We start from the raw sequence: 24496 nt of genomic DNA, 5'->3' as shown, positions 1-24496 counted from the left end.
TGAATATAATCTGTTTTCAGGAATTATCTGCAAAAGGACTGGGCAACTCAGGAGCCACTGTATTTTGGCAATCCAAGACATTCCAGTAGATTTTCTCTAGAGATAGCACTGTAGTGCAGAGAAAGGTCAGATATGCATGCAGAAACACCTCTGCCTAATACAGAGACTCACAGCCAACATCTGTGGTGATACAGAGACACCAACTGAAAAGGTTCATGCTGCTCTTTGTTCTAATATGTTGCGATAACTTAATCTTGAATGCCATCTACCATGCCAGCTCCTTATCACAACTTCACATAATTGATAAACTCAAAAAGCAACTTTTGCTTTTTGTTTTTTCTTTTGGTTTTGGAGACAGGGTTTCTCTGTGTAGCCTTGGCTGTTCTGGAACTCACACTGTAGGCCAAGCTGGCCTCCAACTCACATCGATCCACCTGCTTCTGCCTCCTGACTGCTGGGATTAAAGGTGTGCTTCACCACTGCCCAACTAACTTCTTTTTTGAGACAGGGTCTCACATTGTAGCCCATACTGGCCTGGAACTCACTATGTTATCCAGGCTAGCCTTAAACTCACAGCAATCCTCCCACCTCAGCCTTTCAGGTATAAGGATTATAGGTGCGAAGTTATCACATCTGTCAAAAAGCATGGTTTTATGATTTCAGTAAACCAGAGCACCACTGAAGATGTTGACAGGATAAATGCAATATATTGCTGGAGCCCTTTTTTCCAAGAAGCACCCTAATATTCCTTAGGTAAAATACAATAAGAGTTTTATCAGCCAGGCATGGTACTGCACACCTTCAATCCAAGCAGGATCTCTATGAGTTTGAGTACAGCCTACAAAAAGAGTTCCAGGACAGCCAGTACTACACAGAGAAACCCTGTCTAGAAAAACCAAAAAGGTTTTATCTTTAAAAAAATAAAATATAGAATATATTTGGAGTTCTTAATGAGTATGTGAGTATATTCAAACAGATGTAAATCTATTTCATTGTGCTAACAAATAGTCTACATTCTTATATAGCAGCCCTAAAGATTATGATGATAAAACAGTGATTAAAATAATCATAGCTAATAGAGCACTTCCTACATGCCAGGAAGTTACAAGGCTCCTGTGCATAGTAAGCAGTGTTACCCTCCCCACGACCTGTGAAGTAGCTCCAGCCCTAGTCCTCATTTTATACATAAGAAGACTGAAGTACAGCAAGGTTAAAGGACTCCACTGAGCTCACCCACCTAACGCAGGATTTTCTTTTCTGTGCACCAATATAACTCTATTTTTAAAATGCACGGGTGGCCAGTATATAGGATATAGCTTGCTGGATCCCCCAAAATGATCTGAACTCGGGAATTCTGTCTCTACAGTCTGTGTCCTCAATCACAACATCACTTTTGCATACTACAGGGGCCAGGCAGGATTTAACTTCACGTTTCATAAACACCAGGCTCCCTTCCCGCTAAGCAGATCATTAACAGAGTACTCAGGATCCCATTAAATTGGGATTTAATTCTAGATCCTCCCAGCTCCTTAACTCTAGGAGGCTGGGAGTTTCTTCCTGTAATTAAGAAAGGTTGCAATAAAATATACTTAATTCTCGAGTCATGGTAAAGATCAAATAAGAAATTAGACTATAAATCCTAACTATACTGGGTATTTGTTGCTTGCCTTTCCAAGCACTCAATCTCCCTGACCTAAAAAAAGACCTCATTTTCATTTGGAGGTTCATTTGCTCTGTGTGCCTTCTCCCTGGCCCTAGCAAACTTCTCCCTGATCCCACATGGCAAACGTAAACCAATCAGCAATCAAGACCCCCAGCTACAAATTGTTGGGGAATGGGAGCAGTGGTATATGACCTACACCAGTCCACACAGAAGAAGTGGGGCTATATAGATAAAAACACCTGGACAAAAGTTATCACTCCTTATTTTGTGTATTTGACTCTAGGAGTGTGACTTTAGGAAACACTCTGGGACCAATTTAGTGGCCATCTTGTAATTATAAGGAAAGACTAGGAAATCAGCATAGATAAAGCAGACCTGACGGTGAGAAGCCAGACCCAGAACTATTTTATGACAAGCAATACATTTTCCTTTTGTCTAAGTCAGCTAATACTGACTTGTTTATCACTTGCTAAAAAATAAAAATATGACTCTTATGAATGCAGTGTCTAGTAGTGACTTCTTGTGCCCAAGAAGTATCTAATACTTAGTTTATGCAACAGAGAAGAATCAGGAAGGAAAGAAGTTGCAGACAGAATGTAGAACTCCCTCTAGAACTCCCTCATTAGCTCTACGAAGGCAGGCAAACATTTCCTCCACCACCCTTTTTTGGTTTTTTTTGTTTGTTTGTTTTCCAAGACAAGATTTCTCTGTGCAACAGTCCTGACTGTCCTAGAACTCAATTTGTAATCCAGGCTGGCCTCAAACTCACCGAGATCCACCTGCTTCTGCCTCCTAAGTGCTAGGCCGGCCTTCCTCCTTCCCTCTTAATGCTTTGTCCTTCAGAAAATAGCTGTTACAAAAAAGTTACAGGGACCAACAGTGGAATGCCTACTCAGCCTGACATCTTCTCAGTCACGAGTTCTCATTGTGGACATCAATGTCGCCTCCTTCCACCCGGCCTCTGGCTGCATCAGTGTCTCCCAAGTGCTCTCAAGTCTCACAGTGCAGTATCTGTGCCTGCTAGCCCTATTCAGACCCACAAGACTTGGCATCGCTTCTGCTGACTCACCCCAGCACACACTGACCGCATTGTTCCTCACTGTTCTAATGCATGCCTGCTTAGACACATCAGCTCAGCTAGAGATGTGCAAATGTGTATGTGGGGGTAGGACACCAGGAAGGAGATATTAAGGATGGAGCTAGCCAAGTGGTTTTTTTTTTCAAGTTTATTTTTAGAAGGTTTTTTTGTTTGTTTGTTTTTAAACATTGTGTGTGTGCACATGTGTGAGTTTGAGCATTTATATTGGCATGCATGTGCCACAACATAATGTCTGGAGATCAGAAGACAGTTTTTGCAGGAATTGGTTCTCTCCTTCCACATGTGGGTTCCACAGATGGAAATCAGGTGATCAGATATGGTGGCAATGCCACTGAACTTGTCCTACCAAGTACTTTTAGGGTTTTTTTTGGGGGGAGGGGTTCAAGACAGGGTTTCTCTGTGTAGCCTTGGCTGTCCTGGATTCACCGTGTAGACCAGGCTGGCCTCAAACTTATAGCAATCCCCCTGCCTCTGCCTCCCAATTGCTGGGATTGCAGGCATGTGCCACTGTGCCAGCACCAAGTACTTTTTCAATATGAATGTCCTGAAGGAGACAAGAATCTTAGTTCACATGCACATGCTTGTGTCTTAAAGATGAGAGACCCCTAGAGGCACAGTTTTAGGGACTCTCTTCTATCATACTTACTGTTAATAGATCTAGCAAGCACCTCAGGACAAAAAGGGAAGTGGTCCCAAAAGCATGTGACAACCTAAACAGTACCACAGTGAGACTGCATATACCCTTTCAAATTTCAACAAGCTCAAGTTAGGTTGATTACCATATGAAACTGCAAAGCAGGAGGACATACAGTTCCTCTGCAGTGTGCTCATGCTCCGCCATCTGAGTGAGCAAGCTTGTTCTGGATGTGGGACCTTTACCTGTGTCCACCATGCTGGACCTTCGTAAGTTCTGTGAATTCCAAAGAGTACACCTAGTACTCTGGGCATTTGTTAGTCATGTCATGTACTCTGCACGCAGGCCTTTCAGCAGCAGCATTACTGCTTCTACAAAGTCTTTTCAAGTTTAAGGGAAGGAGGACTGTATGTAAGGAACAGAGCTCCTGGACTGGGGGTGAAGAGACTTCTGGGCAGGCCTGTGACAGCCCACCGTCTGCCTTTGTAAAATTTAATGCAGCACGGCAGAGGTGGATATTTGCAAGAGACTGTGTGACCTGCAAATCCAAAACGTTTACTGGCATATTATACGAGTCTGACAAGTCAGATTTGTAGATGAAGACAGAACTGGTTTTTGTTTTGTTTTGTCTTGAGGGTGTCTTGCATGTAATCTGGCTGTTCTGGAACTTGCTATATAAAACAGGCTGGCCCTGGAACTCAAAGTGATCCTCCTGCCTCAGCCTCTGAGTGCTGGGATTAAAGGCGTGCACCATGATGGCCGGCATCAGAATCAGTTTTAACAAATCATCTGTTGACAAACTTTAGCTATAATTAAGGTGTCTAAGGTAGAAGACAGTACTAGGAACAGGATTTTTTTTTTCAATAAATCATACTACAGGGGTACTGATATGGCTAATGGATGAAGACATTGCTATGCAAGCCTGATGATCTGACTTCAATTTCTGACATAAAAGTAGGAAAAAACTTAACTCCACAGTTGTCCTCTGACCTCAGTAACTCTACTATGACACAGATGCATGCACACACACACACACACACACACACACACACACTAATAAATTAGAAGTAATATGTTGTGCTGGAGAAATGGCTCAGTGGTTAAGAGCTTTGAGGTTAAGGACCTGGATTCAATTCCTCGCTCCCACATGGCAGCTCACAACTGTCTGTACTGCCAATTCCAAGGGATTGGACACCTTCACACTAGTGCACATAAAATTAAATAAATTATTTTTTTAAATAAGAAATGTACCATAACTTTCTAATAAAGGGTTTCTGCAATTTATAGAGCTCCCTCATATGCATCACACTATAGATACTAAAAAGGCAACAGAACATACAACTTGGAATTTTAAATGTAAAGGTGAATTTTATAATGTAACTTGCATTAGTTTCAAGCTGGAGTTCAGTGCTACATACTTCAATATTTGAGGTCTGAAACTTGTCCTATTTAAAATGCTGGCTTTGAATTTGCCCTCCTCCCTCTAATTTATTCAAAGACACCCTTATTCAACAAACACAAAGTGGGTACTAGCTCTGTGTCAAGCCTGAGTTAGCCCCTGGAGCAAAAAAAGAGCATGTTCTTGGCCTTGGAGTAAGGTGCTACAGGAAAAAGACTCACTCAAAGCTCACAATGGACACTTGCATTAGTTCTTTCTTCTTTTTGATCTTTTCTTTAAGTTTGTTAATTTTATTTATGTGTCTGTTCACCATGCTGTGCCTGGTGCCTGAGGAGGCGAGAGGACGCATCATATGCCCTGGAACTGGACTTAGAGATGGTTGTGAGGAATCATGGAACCTAGGTCTGCCGAGAGAGTGGCCAGCATTCTTAATCACTGAGCCAGCTCTCTAGTCCCCACTAATACTAGTTCTTACATTTGAACTTTTTGGTGGGTTAGCCGTGCTAGAGATCAAAATTCAGGACTTAGCTGACAGGCACATTACCACTGCATGACCCAGGTCCAGATGAACAATTTTATTTTGCACTAGTCTTCAAAAGACCCAAGCTGTGTATGGTGGGTGGCTCATATTTGTAACTGCAACACTTGGGAGGCTGAGCTAGAAGAATTATTGTGAGTTCCAGACCAGTCTGGGCTGACGAATGAAACACTATCTCTCAACCCTCTCCCCTAAAACTGCCAAATAAACAAATATAGCCCATGAAGATTCAATGAGTAAACAGTTTAATGTATGCTCTTCCTAAGGTGGGTTGTAAAATTCCTCTAAAGCGGTATATGACAGTATTCAGAATTTGAACCTAACATTTTATACATTTGTTTTCACTAACTTCTATCAGATCCACTATTTCCTTCAATGTTAGGAACATGAGCCACAGTAGTTTATAGCACATATAGCAGAAAAACAAACTTTGTCAGGCCCAGGGGTCCCTGCAGAAACTGATGCACCAACCAAGGACCATGCATGGAAAGGACCAAGATCCTCTGCTCAGATGTCGCCCATAGGCAGCTTATTTTCCATGTGGGTTCCCTAGCAAGGGGAGCAGGGTTGTCTCTGACATGAACTCAGACACCTGCTCCTTGATCACTTCCCCCTGGAGGGGCAGCCTTGCCAGGCCTCAGAGGAAGAGGATGCAGGCCGTCCTGATGAGACTTGATAGGCTGGGGTCAGATGGTAGGGGAGGAGAACTCCCTCTTTCAGTGGACTAGGGAAGGGAGATAGAGGGGGAAGAGGAAGGGAGGGTGGGGACTGGGATAAGATGAGGGAAGGGGGCCACATTCAGAATATAAAGTGAATAAATTATTTTAAAAATAATTTTAAAGAAAAAGCAGACTTCGTCACCAACAGACATGGCCATTTCCACATCCTGTTATACTCACTACAACTGTCTTGAAATATTGTTTAAACCCATAACTATTTTTAAATTATTAAAGTAATGAGACTTGTAAATAAACATTTTTACTATGATAATAAAAGTCCTTCTTGGAGATGGAGAGGGGGCTCGGCTGTCAAGAGCATGTGACCCTCTTAGAGAGGACCCATGTTTGGGTTCCAGCACTCAAGAGTCTGGCAGTTCACAACCATTTGTAAATACAGTTCCAGGGGACCCGACACTGTCCTTTCGTTCCCATGGGCACAGCACACATGTGCACACACCCCTACACAGATACACATTTAAATATAATTTTTAAAACATAAAAATAGGGGTTTGAACAATGGTTCAGTGGTTTAAGAGCACTGGCTGCTCTTCCAGAGGACTTGAGTTCAATTCCTAACACCCATAATTCCTAACACTCAAAACTGTCTGCAATTCTAGTTCCAGGAGATCCAAGGCTCTTATTTAGCCATCTTGGGCATCAGACACACACTTGATACCCAAACACATATGCAGGCAAAATCCATACATATATAGTAAAGATTTTTAATTAATAAATAAAAAATAAATCCTTGGCCAGGGTGTGATGGCACATGCCTTTAATTTTAGCATTTAGGAAGCAGAGGCAGACCAATCTCTCTGAGTTTGAAATCAGCCTGGTCTACATAGTGAGTTCCAGACCAGCCAGGGATACACACAGAAACCCTGTCTTGAAAAACCAATAAATAAACAAATAAATAAATAAATAAATTCTTCTTAAGAAACATATAAACTGTTAGAGTATACACTTTAAAATATTTTGTTAAATGTATTGCAATATAATTGACTTCTATAATTCTATGTATTTTAATTTTGTATATATATATATATATATAAAAAAGCATTCTAAAGGGTGGGGGTTTCTCTGTGACAAGCTGGAGACCTAAGTCAGGGTAGGCTCCTGGGAGTGTATGAGGGGGACTCAAGCAGAGACTCCTAGTAGCAGCAGGTATAGAGACTGAAGAGGACACCTTCTAACTAGACTACTTCTCCTAGCAGAGGGAGGGGAACACCAACCCACCCACAAAAACTTTGACTCAAAATTTCCCTGCCTACAAGATGTACAGAGATAAAGACAGAGCAGATAGAGCAGAGACTGAGGGAATGCCCAACCTATGCCTGGCCCCAAAAGACCCATCCTATCGGACAGTGCCAACCCCTGCACTAGAAACAATATTCTGCTAAGCTTGCAGACAGGAACCTGACAGAGTTGTCTTCTGAGAGCTCTACCCAACAGCACCTTAAAATAGATGCCAAGACTCAGAGCCAAACATTGGGCAATGCATAGGGAATCTTGTGGAAAAGTGGGAGAAAAGAGAAAAAAAAAAAAAAAAAAAAAAAACCTGGATGTGACAGGAGCTCCAAGAAGACCAACAGAGCCAACTAACCAGGGCCCAGAGGGGCTTGCTGAGACTGAAGCACCAACCAAGGACCATACGGGAACTGGACATAGGTCCCCTACAAGGATGTAGCAGATGAGCCCTCTGGTAACAGAAGTGGGGACTGCACTGGACATGGACTCACTTGCCAGCCTTTTGATCAGTTCCCCCCTGGCAGGACTGCCTTATCAGGCCACAGGGGAAGGGGAAATACTCAGTCCTGATGCAACCTGATGAGCTGGGGTGGATGAAAAAGGGAGCTCCCCTTTTCTGAGGAAAAGAGGAGTAGAGGGAAAAAGAGGGAAGGTGGGACTGGGGGAAGCGGGATGGGGCTACAACAAGGATGTAAAGTGAATTAAAAATTTTAAATAAAAAATTATTGAGAAAAGAAAGTATTCTGCTGATGTTGTGCAGGCTTTTAATCCCAGCATTTAGGACATAGGGGCAGGAGAATCTCTGAGTTTAAAGTCAATCTGGTCTACATAGCGAGTTCCAGGTCAGCCAGGGTTCCACACTGAAACTCAGTCTGACAAAAAGAAAAAGACAAAATTATTCTAAGCTTGGTGTGGTGGTTTACATCTGTGATGTCAGCATTTGGGAAGAATCAGGAGTTCAAGGTCATCCTCAGTTACACAGGAAACTGGAGACCAGCCTAGGCTGTATGAAACCCTGCCTCAAAAAAAATTTTTTTTGAGGGGCTGGAGAGATGGCTCAGTGGTTAAGAGCACTGTCTGCTCTTCCAAAAGACCCAGGTTCAATTCCCAGCACCCACATGTCAGCTAACAACTGTCTGTACCGCCATTTCCAAGGGCCCTGACACCTTCACACTAATGTGTGTAAAAATTTTTTTAAAAAAGAAAAATTGAAAAACATGCCAGGCAATGGTGGTATATGCTTTTAATCCTGTCACTCAGGAGGCAGAGGCAGGTAGATTTACAGAGCTTAGTTCTAGGACAGCCAAAGCTACCCAAAGAAATCCTGTCTTTGGAAAAAAAGAAAAAAAGCTTAAAAAAAAAAAAAAAGCATTATTCTGAAAACAGACTTTATAAGGTTTCATCATACCACAAAAAAAAAAAAAAGAGCCATGTTCGGTGACCAAAAAAAAAAAAGTAAGCAAACAAAACAATCACATCTAAGGCAGAGCTCAAAAGCCAAAGCAAACCCGCCCCTACCTCTAGAGTCATGCACTCATGTTCTCCAGTAGAGAGCAAAAACCATGTCACTATTTTTAGTATCCCTCATGTCAAGAGTCAAAAGTGATTTGTAAACAACTGTGAATGTGATGTAACAGACTTGTAGGTCTGGGGTTTCCCCCAGTTCACTGGCAGTCATCCTAGTTCAAACACAGAAGACCTTAAACTCATATAACTTTCAACTTCTGGTTGCAACAGAGTTAACAGGGGTGTTGAGGGGTGGGTAATGCCCTCCTATACACCTAGACCTACAAATTGTATTTCAAAACATAAAATACAGATAATTCAATTATTTAGGAAATCTAAAGCTAAAATAAGTATGAGAAATAATCCCACTGGAAGTTTGACCATGCTCCAGTGAGTATATGGGCAACAAAAATAGGAGTTTGTATTTTTTTTTCCTGTTCTTTTTTTTGGGGGAGAGGTCACAAGGGTAGCAGTTAGAACTGGGAGGGCTGGGAGGTGAATGTGATTGGGGTGCATTATGTGAAACTCCCAAATAATGAAAGTATTATGTTGGAAAATAAAAAAAGAAAGAACCCTTCTCATAATCAGATGAGTCAGTGTTAACAGCAGATAAACTAGCTTGGGACCTCAGAATCTAAGGTTCACCTAATGAGACCATTCTCCTTAAGAGGAGGTCCCCAAGAAAAAGAAATCCCTCCATGTTTATATAATGACAATTACAAGCTGGGAGGGAGGAGAGTGAAACAAAGCTCACTCTCTCTCTCAATCAATTCTTCATATTGTTTTTTCATAGAGGCTGCCCTTGAACTCTCCATTCAGCCAAGGATGACCTTGAACTTCTGATCCTCCTGTCTCTACCACCCAGATGCTGCAAGTACAGTCCTGTATGAAGCCATTTTGCTGGCTTGTTTCTAAGAAAATTTGCAGTTCAGACTCGGTTTAAAAAACAAATTAAAAAAACAACAACAAAAACTAAAACAAATAAAAAACAAAAATCTAACAGTTTTCAAGAGGAGTAAAGTTGTCCCCACGCCCAAGAGTGTCCTCTTCTGTAATAAGTAAAGCTGAAGCATATTCTCTTCTAGAAAAAGATGTAATTAATCAAACACAGAAATTCCCCCAAAGTCCAAGCAATATCCACTTAAGAACCTTTCTGACTCTTTCCCTATTGCAAAGCAGACAGTGAGTAAAGATAGCTATCAGATTAATGCAGTGTGTGCTTAAGTTAAAATGTAGCCCAGGCTAACCTAGGATTTACCTCCTGCCTCAACTTCCCAAATGATAGGATTATACACAACCATAGCTGGCTTTCAAATTCTTGTTAGATTGTTTTGTTTTGTTTTGTTTTGTTTGAGACTGGCTCTCTCTCCTGGCTGTCCTGGAGCTCACTACGTACGTAGACCAGGCTGCTCCCCAAACTCACAGAGATCCTCCTGTCCTGGCCTCTCAAGTGCTGAGATTAAAAGTGTGTGCCACCATGCCTAGCTAGATTTTTGTTTTAAGCACTGGGTGAGACAATCAGGAGAATCATCTACAAAGGGCTCTACGAGGAAGGAAGTACAGATGGGTATTGTGGCACACCCTTGAAATTCTAGAATTCAGGAGGGTAAGGCAGAAGAATCGATATATATATGTATGTATGTATGCATATCTGTTTGTTTTAGGGTCTTACTTTGTAGCCCTGGAGGGCCTAGAACTTGATAATGTAGACCAAGCTGGTCCTGAACTCAGAGAAATCCAACTGCCTCTGCCTACCAAGTGCTGAGATTAAAAACATGGGCCATCACACCTCGGACTGCCAAGAATTTAATACTAGTCTGTGGGACACAGTGAGTTCCAGGCCAGCTAGGACTATAAAGAGGTCCTATCTCAAAATAGTTTAGAGGAGACCACACTCATTTCCACTGCAGTTCAAGCCCTCATGAAAGAGAATGAGCAAGAAATAAAACCAGAAGCTAAAACTTTAATTGAATTAGCCACAATGTGGTATCATTTCTAGGTGCCAGGCTTAGCCTTTAGTGTAAAAACCATCAAGTTAGAGAGATGGTTTCAAAGCCTTTCCATGCCAGACTCTCATGACTGTTGACACTCCCAGCATCATCCTTCCGTCCTTTTCTCCCCGTGATAGTAGGTGACTACGACCATATTATTTAACACTGGACAGGATATCAAAGACCATTTAATTTTTTTTCATTTATTATTATGATTCCCTGTGTGTGTGCTTGCTCATGCATGCATGTTATGCTGCATGTTCAGAGGTGGAGGTGGCATGCATGCATTTATGGTGCATGTTCAGAGGTGCAGCAGATTTTCTTTAAAACCAGGTCTTACTGCTATGTAACCCACAGGTGCTGGAATTACAGGTGTGTGCCACCATGCCCAGCCCCAGTATCTTTTTTTTTTTTTTTTTTTTTTTGAGACAAAGTCTCTCTTTGTAGTCCTGGCTGTCCCAGTAAATCAGGCTGGCCATGAACTCACAGAGATCCCCCTGTCTGTACCTTCCAGGTGCTGGAATTAAAGACATCTGCCACCGTATCTGGCCAAATACCCTTTTGTTAGCAGTTCTACTTATGTTTAGAGTCTCTAAACTTCAACACTGAATAGAATATGAAGCTCATTTCTCTCCTTACCTCTATTTTATTCTTAGCAGACTGTTTTCTATTCCATTCTCAAGCTTTGCTCCTATCCTCAAAGTTTCTCCTTCCTCAGTTGCCTATTCCTAGCAGTTTCTCCTACAATAAACTCCTATCTCCTCATTGCCTCTGTAACTATCACCATCCCTATTTCAACATAGCTTTAGGCTTTCCCAACGAAGACCCTGAGTTTTAGTCCTCAGCCATAAATAGTCACCTCAATTATGATCAAAAAGCCTTCTCCAGTTAAGCCCATCTGCTGGAGCCTGTATCCAGCAAAGGTCCCAGTTCCTAATACATCATTATACTTATTTCCCTGCAGTTCCTTAATCATAGAATCATTACAGAAAGAAAAATTCAGAAATTATCCTATCCACTGCTTCTTAAACAAAACAGCAAAAAGCTGGACAGGGTGGCATGTGCTTGTAATCCCAGCATCCTCAAAGCAGAGGCCAGGCGGGAGCCCAAGAGTTCAAGGCCAGCCTGCTCTACAGAGTGAGTTACAAGACAGCCAAGGTCACACAGAGAATTCAAGGCCAGCCTGCTCTACAGAGTGAGTTACAAGACAGCCAAGGTCACACAGAGAAACACTGTCTGGGGTGAGGGGGTATATGGGGGTTGGGGGTACAAATAAACAAAAACGAAGAAAAAAGAAACAAACAAAAAACAAAAGCAAACATCTTCAGCCCACCAGGCTGAATTCCAAGACAAAATACCCCTGCCTCAGCCTTCTGGATGTCAAAATTCTAGCTGTGTGTCACCACAGCCAGTTTTCAAACTTTAGCTACATTTTACTGCGTAAAATTGTAAGATGCTAACTTTACATCACCATTGCAAACATACAGACCTGAAGCCTATTTCATAAACCCTACTATGTGAACACAGTGGAAATTTCTATTCTAGCCCAGTTGTCTTTTTATTCAGTCGCCCGTCCACTAAACTGTCTTCACAACCCAACAGTCAACTGGGACTCAGAGTCGGAAGACATTAACCCGAATCTGAACTTCCCATTTACTAAAGAAGAAAGTGTAACTCAGTGCTGAATTAAGTTTCTCACCCACGCAAGTTTGCCGGTAAAAATCAAACTCTTGTCTCATAGGTCTCACACCAGCGCGGTCTCTGCTTAGGACCTCTGCCGGGCCACTCACTCGTTCCCTCACTCACGCTTTGTATGCGAACACAACTTCAGAGCGCCAACCCCAATTGCTGATCTTCCATTCTTCTCCACGTCAGCCCTCAGAGTCACTGCCTGTCGGTCAGCGCCCTCAGTCACCATCGATCAGTCAGTCCCCCGCTAGTCCCTGCTGCATACTTACTCGGTCATGGTCCCGTCGCAGCCTCTGCCTCGTGCTCTCCGAGGTCAGAGTCCCTCGCATTTACTGGCCCGGGGTCGCAGACCCCTCCCAAGCGGCCAGCCCTGGGTCACAGTCCTCCTGGCTGTCACTGTACCTCGGTCACAGTAGCCTCCTGCTTCACACTTCCCTGGCTGTCAGTGACCCGCTCCTCAGTCCCACCCCCCTCACCGTCCCAGCCCGCGTTTGTTCCCGCAAGCACACACGGCCCCGGGGCGTCCTTACCGCAGTTCCCCCAGGCCCCGGTCCCGTCCGATTCCTTCCCGGCGCCGCGTCACCGACCAGCCAAGTCAAATAGGTTGCGGGGAGACGCCCGGGAACCATCTGACCGGACTGCGGACCGGAAGTCCCGCCCACCTCCCACCCACTTGTCAATTCCACCGCGGCATCCCTGAAAACCACAGCCTGACACAGTAGTTCCGCTTCCAGCGGGGCCGGCCGGGTGGAGTGACGGAACAGTGCGTTGGAGACCGGCGCGGGACCAGCGGCCCCGGAATTCCGGGTGCGCGGCGCCTCCTGCCGGCGGCGGGGACGGCCCTCTCGGCCTGCGGTCTCCCGGCGTTCCTTGCGCCCGCCAACCCCGGCTGTGGTTTCCGCGGGTGGCCGGGGCTCCCCTCCTCGCGGAAGAATTCGAGCCCGCTAGCTGCGTCCCGCGAACCCTCCGGTCTGAGCTCACCCTCCTCTTCCGGTTATTTTGACCTAGCTTGACTCACCGGGAAATGATCCCTAGGAATCGACTGGGAAAGTAGTGGAGCAGGAGTAGAGGCGAGGGCCAGAAAGCAGACTTGTGCCGTCTAGAGGACCAACTTCATACGGCGAACCTTTGGAGGGATTTTGTGTGTCCACGAGGCCGTAAACAGGGTGACAGGTATCTTGAAACTGGAGTTAACGGGCCTTTGTGAACACCTTGTGGGAGAACTGAACTCTAACCTTCTGACAGTGCTCTTAACCGCGAAACCATCTCTTCAACCCTTTTGCGAGACGGTAGCGGTAGCTTTTGTTTGATTAAAAATAATTATTAAACAAGGTCTTAACGCTGTTGCCCCAGGCTGGCCTGGAACTTACTGTGTGTCTCCTGCTGGCCTTAAACTTGCAGTAGACCTGCCTCAGCCTCCAGAATGCAGGCATTAACCACACCCTGTGCCATTTTCGTAAATGTAAGGCAAGTGTGTAGATACGTTACAGAAGAAAAATGAGGAAAAAAAAACTTTAATGTATTTTTTTTGTTTGCATTCTTTACTTGAAGATAACTGAGAGTTAAGAATATGGTTGTAAACTTGTGCATCTGCTGAGGTGCTTCCAAGGAAAAAAAAATATTAAAATCCAACACACCCTTTATTTGTTCAAGTAGATATTTGGATATAGCAAATAAAATGATCCAGAAGACTGCCTAGCTGGAGGAGACACCAAGGGCCTGTCTGGGAAAGATGGGCATCACAAAGATAATAGTTTGGATTGTAGCCAACATAGAAATCTCTGGGTCTTTCTTCTTCCTCCTCCTCTTTTTCTTCTTCAAGACAGGGTTTCTGTAGTCCTGACTGTACTGGAACTCAGAAATCTGCCTGCCTCTGCCTCCAGGCTCCTGGGATTAAAGTAGTGTGCCACTACAGCCAGGCTGTAATCTCCGGTTTAAGGGATTCTACTTTCATACACACTTGAAACTTCTCAGACCCTGACACTAAACAAATGTACCTTTAAGCTAGTGAGCTGTGTAGACCATGAGATAGCCAGTAGCTGAGCAGTAAGAGACAAGAAGAAAAAAAGCAACAATATAAAGTAATGCACAAATTCATCTGTGAATTTTTATAATGGTGCAAAAATTTGAAATTAGTCCTTTAATAACGAAAGGACTGAGCACAAATGGTCCATTATACCTAATGGTATAAATACAAGCTAACATGAAAATCATAAAAACTATAACAGTATAAAAACTATTCATGACATGAGGGGTGAAGAAAACAATACATTTTATGTTTTTTTCTTTTTACATCTTATAAAGAACAATGAATAGAAATTACACCCAAATATCTAGTTGGCTGAAATATTACAATGAATTTTCCCCTCTTCTTTTTCTCTATATTTTGTCCAAATGTAGTAAGAACACAGATAGCATAATAAATTCAAATCATTAAACATAAAAACCCTAAAACAACAGGTTTTAGGCACCAAAGTGCCAACTTATTTTTATTTGGTCAGGATATTTAACAATATAAAAAGCTGCGGTTTCTTCAAAGTCACAGTCACTCTTCCCAAAGATTCAATAATAGAAACAACCAAATGCTGCTACAACGCAGAATAAGCTGTCCTAAAAAAAAAAATAAATAGAAAGAAGACAGTAACCCATAATGTTAGTGCTTATGAGAAAGGTCAACACAGACAATTAACATTGACATTATAATCTAGATCTCTGCCAGTTTTGTTTCCTTTTTCTTCTGTTTTCAGAGTATCTCTGTTCTAACAACAGCATCTTGGTGGTCGAAGGCCTATTTTGTTCTGTTTTTTTTTTTTAATGTCCATTCATTCACATAGTGGCACTTTGGTGTGTGCCTGTGTGTGTGGATTTGCAGGGGTTGTTTTGGGTGATTTGAGATAGGGGCTCAGGTAGTCATGGCCCTTGACCTCTAATCCTTCTGCTTTTACTTCCCACATGCTAGAATCAAAGCCTTGTACCAACACATCCACCTTTATATTGCTGCTTTTGTAAGTCCTGGCAACTAGCAGGAGCATGTGGGAAACCTGCAGACTGAGATTCACTGATCCAAACTTCAACTTACTAATCAGAATTTACTTTAAAAAGAACCTGGCTTCTATGCTCTTAAATAAGTTCCTCAGTATTAGGAAGCTGCACCCAGCCTCTAGAAAACCTACTTTCTAATATTCATGATACAATCTCAGAATAACCCAGTGGTTTCCTTAAAGTCAACCAAAGTGACTCAGCTGGAAATGGAGCTCCCTTCCTAGTTTACTTAGTCCAATTTCTGTTCTGCTCTACTGACTCTACTGATTACAGTCTGAGAGGACTTTAGTGCTGGGTGATTTCTGGAAGCAAGTATCAAAGTAAGTTACCTTGAACACATGTACCAATAACATACCAGTGTTTAAATGAAACCTTTTTGAGTTTGTTTGCTTTGTCTTGCATGTCTGTGTGTTTATTTAATGGCTTTTGTTTGTTTTTGAGACAGGGGTCTCATGTTGTCAAGGCTAGCCCAGGATGACTTGGAAGTCTTGACCCTTCTGCCTATACTCCCCAAGTGCTGGGAACATTGGCATACACCGCTATGCCCATTTCACTGGAAGTGATAAGGAAGAGAAAGGATAGACGGGGTGTTTTATAATATTCTGTGTATTCTGTTTTATAAAACACATTTGTGAGCTAGAGAGATGGCTTAGAGGTTAAGAGCACTGGCTGTTCTTCCAAAGGTCCTGAGTTCAATTCCCTGCAACCACATGGTGGCTCCTGAACATCTATAATGAGATCTGGTGCCCTCTTCTGGCCTGCTGGCTCACAGGCAGACAGAATACTGTATAAATAATAAATTAATAAATTTAAAAAAAGATTGTACTTTATATTGTAGAAAGGAATCTGCATATATGTGTTAGTGAAATACACCATAAATTAATTTTGGGTTTTGTTTGTTTTGAGACAGGGTTCATCTATGTATCTTGGTACTAGACTGTAGACAAGGCTGACCTTGAACTCACAGATTTCTTGCCTGCCTTTGCTTTCTAAGTGCTGGGATTAAAGGCATGCACTACCTAAAGAACAATGCCAGCTAATTGTTCTTAAAAAACAAACAAACAAAAAAATCTGGGCAATGGTGGCCTACACCTTTAATCTCAGCACTTGGGAGGCAGAAGCAGGCAGATCTCTCTGAGTTTGAGGCCAGCCTAATCTACAAAGTGAGTTCCAGAACAGCCAGGGCTACAAAGAGAAACCCTGTCTTGGAGCTGATGTGTGAGGACTAAATTGGACCTGCATCCTTTAGAAAAACAGCCAGTGGTTTTACCTGCTGAGCCATGTCTCTAGCCCCTAACTGTTCTGAGTCAACCCTACCCACACCCCAGATGCCCTTGAGAGAGTACAAGGTTAAACCAACAGAAACTAACTTTACTCAGTCCTGAGCCCACACATCAACTAAATGAAGCAAGAGTGTACAGGATGCTAATGAAAGACACGGAAATACCACAGGCCTCCAAAGCATGGCTAACCAGAGGGGCAAGACTGACCGCAGAGTGACTGACTGTCTCCTACCCAGCCTGGCTTCATCCTGTGTCATGGGCTACGTAGAGAGGAGATGCAGGACACACTTTTGAGGAAAGATTGCCAGCTTTCTAAATACAGCACAGAGATTCAATTCCTTTCTCTGTTCCTGGCATCCGAGAGAAACTAGGCAGAAGGAACTCTGCTTTGCCAGTTACTTAACTTCTTTTTAACAATTACTTTCTCTTTAGTTTTGAAAAGTGGTTTTAAGATAAAGTCAATAATTTTATTATTATTATTGAAGGAAAGTTATGTTTATAGAATCTTCATTTAAAGACTTTGTAGCTCAGTAAAGTGTGATATGTTCAAATAAACAGCTTTAAACTAAGTTAATTATTACTCTTACAGGAACTTTCAGGACTGGGGTTTAGAACACAGTGATTTATAAAGGGGGTGGTTATGATGGTTATTCTTCATCGCCAACTTGACTAGGTCTGGAGTCACCTCAAAAATACTGCTGGGCAAGTCTGTGGGAGCATTTCAGGAAAGGTTTAACTGAGGAGGAGAGATTACTGTGAACATGGACAAGTTCCCATTGCCACAGCTATGAACTGCTGCTCCAGCTGCCTTCCTCACAACAGTGAACTCTACTGTCTGAACTGGAAGGCATGCCAACCTTTCCTTGGTTTTTGTTTTGTGTTTTTGTTTGGTTGGTTTTAGTTTTTCATGACAGGGATTCTCTGTGTATCCCTGGCTCTCCTGGAACTCACTCTATAGACCAGGCTGGTCTCAGACTCAGAGATCTGCCTGGTTGTATCTCCTAAGTGCTGGGATTAAAGGTATGCGCCACCATGCTGCTAAAGTTAGTTTTTAATAATACCTTGTGGGCGAATGCACAATTATATTATTAAAAGCTGTGTCACCATTTCTCTGAACTAGAAATGTCTATGAATCCTACTTGTAGTTTTTCACAAATAAAATAGTAAAGTTTAAAATTAAACCACTGATGCAGTGGTGGTGCACAACTTTAATCCAAGCACCAAGGAGGCAGAGACAGGCAGATCCCTGAGTTCAAGTCCAATGTGGTCTACAGTTCCAGGACAGCCTGGGTTACCCAGAGAAACACTATCTCAACCCCTACCCCTCTGCCAAAAGCACCTTATCCAGAAATCTAAAAACTGTGTCTCAAAAATACTACAGTATCCTATTTTAGCAACAATCTGATGTCTCATAATTCATCAGGCAGGAGAATGGAGCTTCCCAAGGACTTACGTTCATGAAAACATCGTGAGTGTAGTTGTCCGTGTCTGCATCCCAGAAACAGCGAGCAGCCATGCTAAAATACCAATGAAGAATGGTCAGCAGTCCACATCTGCCATAAGCAAAGTCACTTGCTTCATTCTGACAGGGCCATGCTTTCCAACCTTTCCAAAGTGTGCTGGAAACTAGGAAGGCTGGGAGTCGTAGGTGACTGCTTGCAGCTAGAGGTGAGAGCCCAGGGCCTCTAGCCACCTCAGCACTCCAGCCAGCTGCCTGACAACTACAGAGCTCAGTCTCGCCTAGTCTCTGGTACTTGGGATGGAACTCCAATATAGATTACTTCAGCCTAGGGCATTTGTATGTGACTTTCAGTGGGCTCAATTCCTGTAGAATAATAGGAAAAGAAGTCTTGCAAAGGGTCCAACAGAATACTTCATGTGACCTGGTAATTTGTAGAGACCCATACAAGAAAAGGACAACTCGGAGCTAGGATTCAGTCTTCTAACTAGACCAGCATTAGGAGGCTCAGACCCATAAAAGCAACATTTGGGAGGCTGAGGAGGGTTGCTGCAGAGTGAGACCCTCTCACTGGCAAAAGCCAGGGACAGTCCTGCAAGCTATAATCCCAGCACCCGGGAATCAGGGGCAAGAGATCAGAGTACAGGCTCATCCTCAACCACATAATGAATTTGAGGCCAGCCTGGGCTACAGTGAGACCCTGTCTCAGGAAAAGAACAAAAGTAGAATTTTAAAATAGCTTTAGGGGCAGTAGGGATATAAATACATCAGACTGTATTTATAACTAATGAAGCTAAATCAAAGAGTAGTTCTTTAGTTCCTGAACTTATACTAAAATTTTAGATGAGGGTTTCTTTACTTTCCTTTTTTTTTTTTTTTTTTTTTTTTTTTTTAAGACTGGTCTCTCTTTTGTCCTGGCTATCCTGAAACTCACAATGTAGACCAGGCTACCCTGGAACTCACAGAGATTGTCAAGCCTCTACCTCCTGAGTACTGTATTAAAGGTGTGCAACCATGCTGGGTCCTATATAATCCTGAAAGGGTAGCGGGAAGGGACTTTTGTGCCATGGCATAAAATGGAGGCCAAAGGGCAACTACTGAGAGTTGCTTCTCTCCTTCCGATATGTTGAGTCAAAGATGAAGCTTGGGTTGTCAGGCTTGGTGGCAGGTGCCTGTATCTGCTGCGCCATCTCCTCAGCCTCCCAGTACTCTCTGGAGCTCAATCTGACTACTTCTAACAAAGCCAAGCCAAATAAATCAGTGTAAGATTCAACTACAAAACACTGCAGCACGCACAGTGTCACTCTGAAAACATCTCTGGATTTGTGGAGGCCGAGGCTGTAGTGATGTGGTGAATCACTTACCTCCTCCTATTGTAAGGCCCTATATCCCCAGCCCACAGCACTGCTAACCAAATACTATGGATTGTCAGGAGGCCAGAGACAGGCCCTATTGACAAAGACTGCTAAGCAATGCATCCAAACACAGAGCAAGCAGCAAGAATGTTATAACTAAATAAAACTCTAAAGACTTCAAACCCCGGAACACACCCAGACTGTTACTATACAGTTGCTAAAACCTCTTCAGTTCACACCTGCATATGTTAAACAGGCCTCCTCATTCTTGCAAAGACACATGCTTACTGATACTGAATCATCTATCCACACAATGGATAACTCCCAGGAGCACAGATAAAGACAAGAAAAACCCAACTACTCACAATACTCCTTCACCCCTCTGTTCTCCAATCACTACTTGCACCACCATTTTATACCGATCATATCCCAATTCTAGGAAGGAAAAGAAAAGAAAATTATCTAGAGTCAAGTACATACTAAAATTACCTACTGAACACAAAACAGAATAGACATAAGCCCTCAGGTACTTAAGGAGAATGATGGTAAGGTTAGGGGTCTGAGACCTGGAGATAAACACTAAGTTAACCTGCAATAAAACCTAGAAGCATTACTTTCCCTTTAAATTTCCCTGGTCAGTTTGAGGTCAGCCTGGGCAAAGGATGATCTATCTAGGGGGAAAAATAAAGAAAAAAATAAACGTATAGATATTAAACATGAATGGCAAGTAAACAGGTAGGGTGGGTGATATTAAAAATTGTCATACCTTTAATCCCAGCACTCAGGAGGCAGAGGCAGACAGATTTCTGAGTTGGAGGCCAGCCTGGTCTACAGAGTGAGCTCCAGGACAGCCAGGGCTACACAGAAACATTGTCTAAAACAAAACAACAACAAAGAACACTGCTCTTTGAATGTTTTTAAAAGTATTACCTTCTGTCAAATTTCTTTCTCGGTGTTATTTAGAGTTGTATTTGACTTTCTGAGGCACTGGAGCAAGCACTCATTTCAGCTGCCTTAGCATGACTATTTTGGTGACATAGAAACACGGGTATTAGAAAATGTGCTTAAAGCACTTTTTTTTGGTAACAAATTTAATCCCCTAAAAGAAATGTCAATTTATCCTGGCACCCCAGTGTTTATTACTATGACGTGTACCTTCTTAAACTGCTGTTGCTAATAATGCCTCTTGTTTTCCATTGAGTGTAGACTACAGAAGAAATGTAGCTTTATATTTATCATGTGAGTCTTACAATACTAAAGAATGGATTAGATGAAAATGGAGCACTGTTTTGAGAACAAATCCTCCACTCTTACAGAGTGGCCTCGGTGGAATAAAAATCATGGCATGTGACCTAGTAAAATGAAAAGAAAGGAAAAAGTAAGAAGAAGGGCAAGGCCAGATTTGTCACATGACTTTATGGTAGAACATTTGCCTGGCATGCAAGAGGCCTTGAGATCCACCCCTAACACTACAAAAAGGGGATGGCAACGATAAAAGTAAGGATGTTTTCTGATGGTACAATATTAAAACAAGTGTTTTGCTTTAATCCCCACACTTGGGAGGCAGAGGCAGATGGAGCTCTATGAGTTCGAGGCCAAAGTTAAGTTCTAGCACAGCCAAGGCTACACAGCAAAACCCTATCTCAAAAAAAAAAAAAAAAGAAAGAGACAGAGGGGACAGAGAGAGAGAGGAAGGAAGGAAGGAAGGAAGGAAGGAAGGAAGGAAGGAAGGAAGGAAGGGTGGAGGGAGGGAGGGAAGGAAGGAAGGAAGGAAGGAAGGAAGGAAGGAAGGAAGGAAGGAAGGAAAAAAAAGAAAAAGGAAAGGAAAGAAAGAAGAAAAAAGGGTTTTGGGGTAGGGCATGGTGGCTCACCTTTTTAATCACTCAGGAGGCAGAGGCAGATGGATCTCTATGAATTTCAGGCCAGCTGGTCTACAGAGTGAGTTCCAGGTCAGCCAAGGCTACACAGAGAAACCCTGTCTTGAGACAACAAACAAAACAACAACAATGGGGCAAGAATTAGGTAGAACTGGGTTTTGAAGGGAACACTTTTGTAGTACAGCCCAGGTTACCTTTCAGTTTATCTTTAATGACTTCTGATAGATGTTTTGTGAGATAAGGGATTTCATCTGGAGAATATGCAGCGTTCGCCAGTTCTTCCTTGAGCACGGCATGAATGCAGTCTTTAACCACAGAGGGTCTAAACCTAAGTCAAACAATTTGAAAATATCCAAATGTCAGCTCAGAGCCACCTTTCCTTCACATTCAGCCTTTCTGTCATCAGCAGCCTTAAGGTTTTTGGGTTTTGTCTGTTTTGCTTTTTCTTACGTTTTCATTATAAAGGTAATATAAACAAGCAAACAACTAATGACCCATGTCCGAATCAATGGCCTGGACTTCCTGAACTTGCAACCAATACACATTCCATCGGATGTCTAATTGGCAGCTCAAAATGAACATCCTAGACCATGCAGCTCAGCTCGTGAAGCATTTGCCGGGTATGTTGAGACTATGGGCTCTGTCAGCAGTGCCACACGTAACATTAGACATTCCATATTAGCATCTCAACATCTTGTCTTTCTAGACTGTTCTTCCAATGGTCCTGAGTTCAGTTTCTGGAAATCACATGGTAGCTCATAACCATCTATAATGAGATCTGGTGCTCTCTTCTGATGCGGGCAGATGCAGGCAGAATTCAGGCAGATGCAGGCAGAATGTGGTACACATACATACCTCCAGGTTAAACACTAATACATAGGGGATAAAAATAAGTAAATCTTAAAAAAAAATATTTCTTTATTATTTTTGTAGTATTCCACAGGAGCAGCAAATGTTCTCGCTCTCAAGCCCCCACTTATGCACTTCTGATCTTTCATAAGATACTAAGCCTCTCTTCAAAGGAGTCACACATGAACCATAGAATCCTCACTCTGCACTGTTTATGAGAGAAACACAGCTCAATGCCATTCTATACACTTAGAAGATTTACTGAGGAAACTGAGCATACATTTTCCTATATCAGTGAGGAAACCGCTGCGTGAAGCTATTACATTAGTCAGAGCTTCTCTCCCCTTTTAAGAAAGATTTATTATGTTTACTTTATGTTTATGGGTGTTTTGCTCGAACGCATGACTAAGCACACCTCATGCAATGCCGGAAAGAGGCCAGAAGACAGCATCTGGTCCTCTGGGACCGTAGTTACAGACAGTTGGAAAGCAGCCATGCGGGGCAGCGGAGCCCAGTCCTCTGGAGAAGCAACCAGCGCTCTTAACCACTGAGACATGGCTCCAGCCCTCCACCTCAGTTTTTGAGACGGGGTCTCTCACAGGGACTTACAGGGACTCCCAGAATCTCTGTTTCCCCATTACTGGGCTCAAATTTCCATCAATGGGATTTCAGTGTGCAATGACGTCTTATATGAGTGTAGGAATTGAACTCGGGTCTTCAAACTTTCAGAGCAAGCCAGGACAGACTGAGTTATCTCGACAGCCTCTTGCAATCAGAGTTCACTCTCCAGGACCCATATAGTGGAAGAACAGAACAGAACCAAGTCCCAAAACTTGTCCTCTGGTCACAAGCGCACAGTAGCATTTGTGTACCCAAACACACACACAACACACACACACACAACACACACACACACACCCTTTCTTTTGAAAGATGAAGTTAGTGAGGGAGCCTACAGACTGACCGCCGTCTTCCAGCATTCCAGCAACCTATTGGGGTGGAAGTCGATACTACAGAGAAAGGGCTTTGCATAAAGACAAGTCGGATGCGGGAAGCAAACATATCCCGACACAGGTGCGCCCACGGCAACCCTCGGGGTACTGCTTGCAAGCGGCTTGTTCCCAGACTGTTCTTCCCGTCCCGCGTGTGCAACCCCCTAAAGCCTCCGAGAAATCAGCTCCTCCCACCGCGCCAGGCTAGGGCTCCCCGGAAGACCCGCCGCTCAGACCGCAGAGTTGCCCAGTGGGGAAGCCGCCCGGCAGGCATGCCAAAGCCCGCCCCAGCCCCGCCCCTCTGCGCGTCTCCTCAGCGACACTCGCGCCCCCGGGCCCCGCTCCCGGCACGGCCCGCCGGGCCCCGTCCACTACGCGCCTTTGCTGGAAAATGGGCCTCAGGATATAGGTGTTCTCGGGATCCCCGAAGTTCTTATCGATCTCGGTCTCCGAATAGGACGGGATGCGGGAGGCCAGCGCCATATCCCCGCGTCTGGATCCGGAGGATCTCCGGAGCGCAGCCGAGCCGGTGGCGGCGGCCCCGAGGTCCGGGAGCACGTCGCTAGGGCAACGGATCGCTCACGTGATGCGTCGCTAGCCACGCCCCCTCGCTGAACCGGCGCGCTGAAGCCCGCTGGCTGCGGTGGGGGAGGCGGGGTGAGGACGGGGTTAGGGGCGCTGCGCCCCTCACCAAGACCTTGGGTCTACCTACTCACGGCTAGTGCGAGGCAGGACCGAACCCCTGCCTCTGTTCTTTTGCTTCTGTTCCTGTTTTGTGGAGACCAGGGTACGTTGCTCAGACTGGCCTCGAAATCTCTAGGGAACCGACCGTGCCCCAGTATTCCTGTCTCTCTAGGTTTTGGGATAACGGATCACACGGTGCAAAAAAAAAAAAAAAAAAAAATTAATTCCCCAAAGTGCCACCCAGGATTTTTAAAGATTTATTATGTATACAGTGTTCTGCATGCCTGAAGAGAGCACCAGATCTCATTAGAGATGGGTATGAGCCACCATATGATTGCTGCGCATTGAACCGAGGACCTCTGGAAGAGCAGCCAGCGCTCCTAACCTCTGAGTCATCTCTCCCGCCCCCTCCATGCCAAGTTTGGGGTTAAAACTCTACTTCACATCCCTGCACATTATCCTCTCTGGT

At 43.6% G+C, this 24496-nt stretch overlaps 2 protein-coding genes across 9 annotated transcripts in view; both read right to left on the bottom strand.

Moving 5' to 3' along the window:
- Positions 1-13171, bottom strand: part of Pcyt1a (phosphate cytidylyltransferase 1A, choline) — a 46891-nt gene extending 33720 nt beyond the window's left edge. For 2 of the 7 annotated variants that reach the window (XM_021635339.2, XM_021635340.2), the window contains exon 1: positions 13017-13171. The gene's annotated coding sequence lies outside the window, so the exon portion shown is untranslated. Of the gene's footprint in view, positions 1-2432; positions 2453-2555; positions 2670-12755; positions 12910-13016 lie in introns of those variants that run through there. The other 5 variants (XM_060370220.1, XM_060370224.1, XM_060370219.1 and 2 more) reach the window with 5 other exon arrangements.
- Positions 13172-14579: 1408 nt separating this feature from the next.
- Positions 14580-23933, bottom strand: Dynlt2b (dynein light chain Tctex-type 2B). Of its 2 annotated transcripts, XM_021635306.2 has the most exons (5): positions 23723-23925; positions 21697-21830; positions 19991-20060; positions 18265-18328; positions 14580-15096 (listed from the first exon to the last, which is right to left on the bottom strand). In XM_021635306.2, exons 1-5 carry the CDS (start codon positions 23824-23826, stop codon positions 15049-15051), a joined length of 420 nt encoding a protein of 139 aa, XP_021490981.1. In that variant the 5' UTR covers positions 23827-23925; the 3' UTR covers positions 14580-15048. The 2 variants fall into 2 exon arrangements, with proteins under 2 accessions (XP_021490981.1, XP_060226208.1); XM_060370225.1 differs by lacking the exons at positions 14580-15096; positions 19991-20060 and having other exon boundaries at positions 18267-18328; positions 23723-23933.
- Between the last annotated feature and the right edge of the window lie 563 nt (positions 23934-24496).

Source organism: Meriones unguiculatus, chromosome 17 (assembly GCF_030254825.1).
Source record: "Meriones unguiculatus strain TT.TT164.6M chromosome 17, Bangor_MerUng_6.1, whole genome shotgun sequence".
Classification (NCBI taxonomy): Eukaryota; Metazoa; Chordata; class Mammalia; order Rodentia; family Muridae; genus Meriones; species Meriones unguiculatus.
The sequence above is the reverse complement of the archived record's forward strand: the minus strand, read 5'-3'. Positions and strand labels throughout refer to the sequence as shown.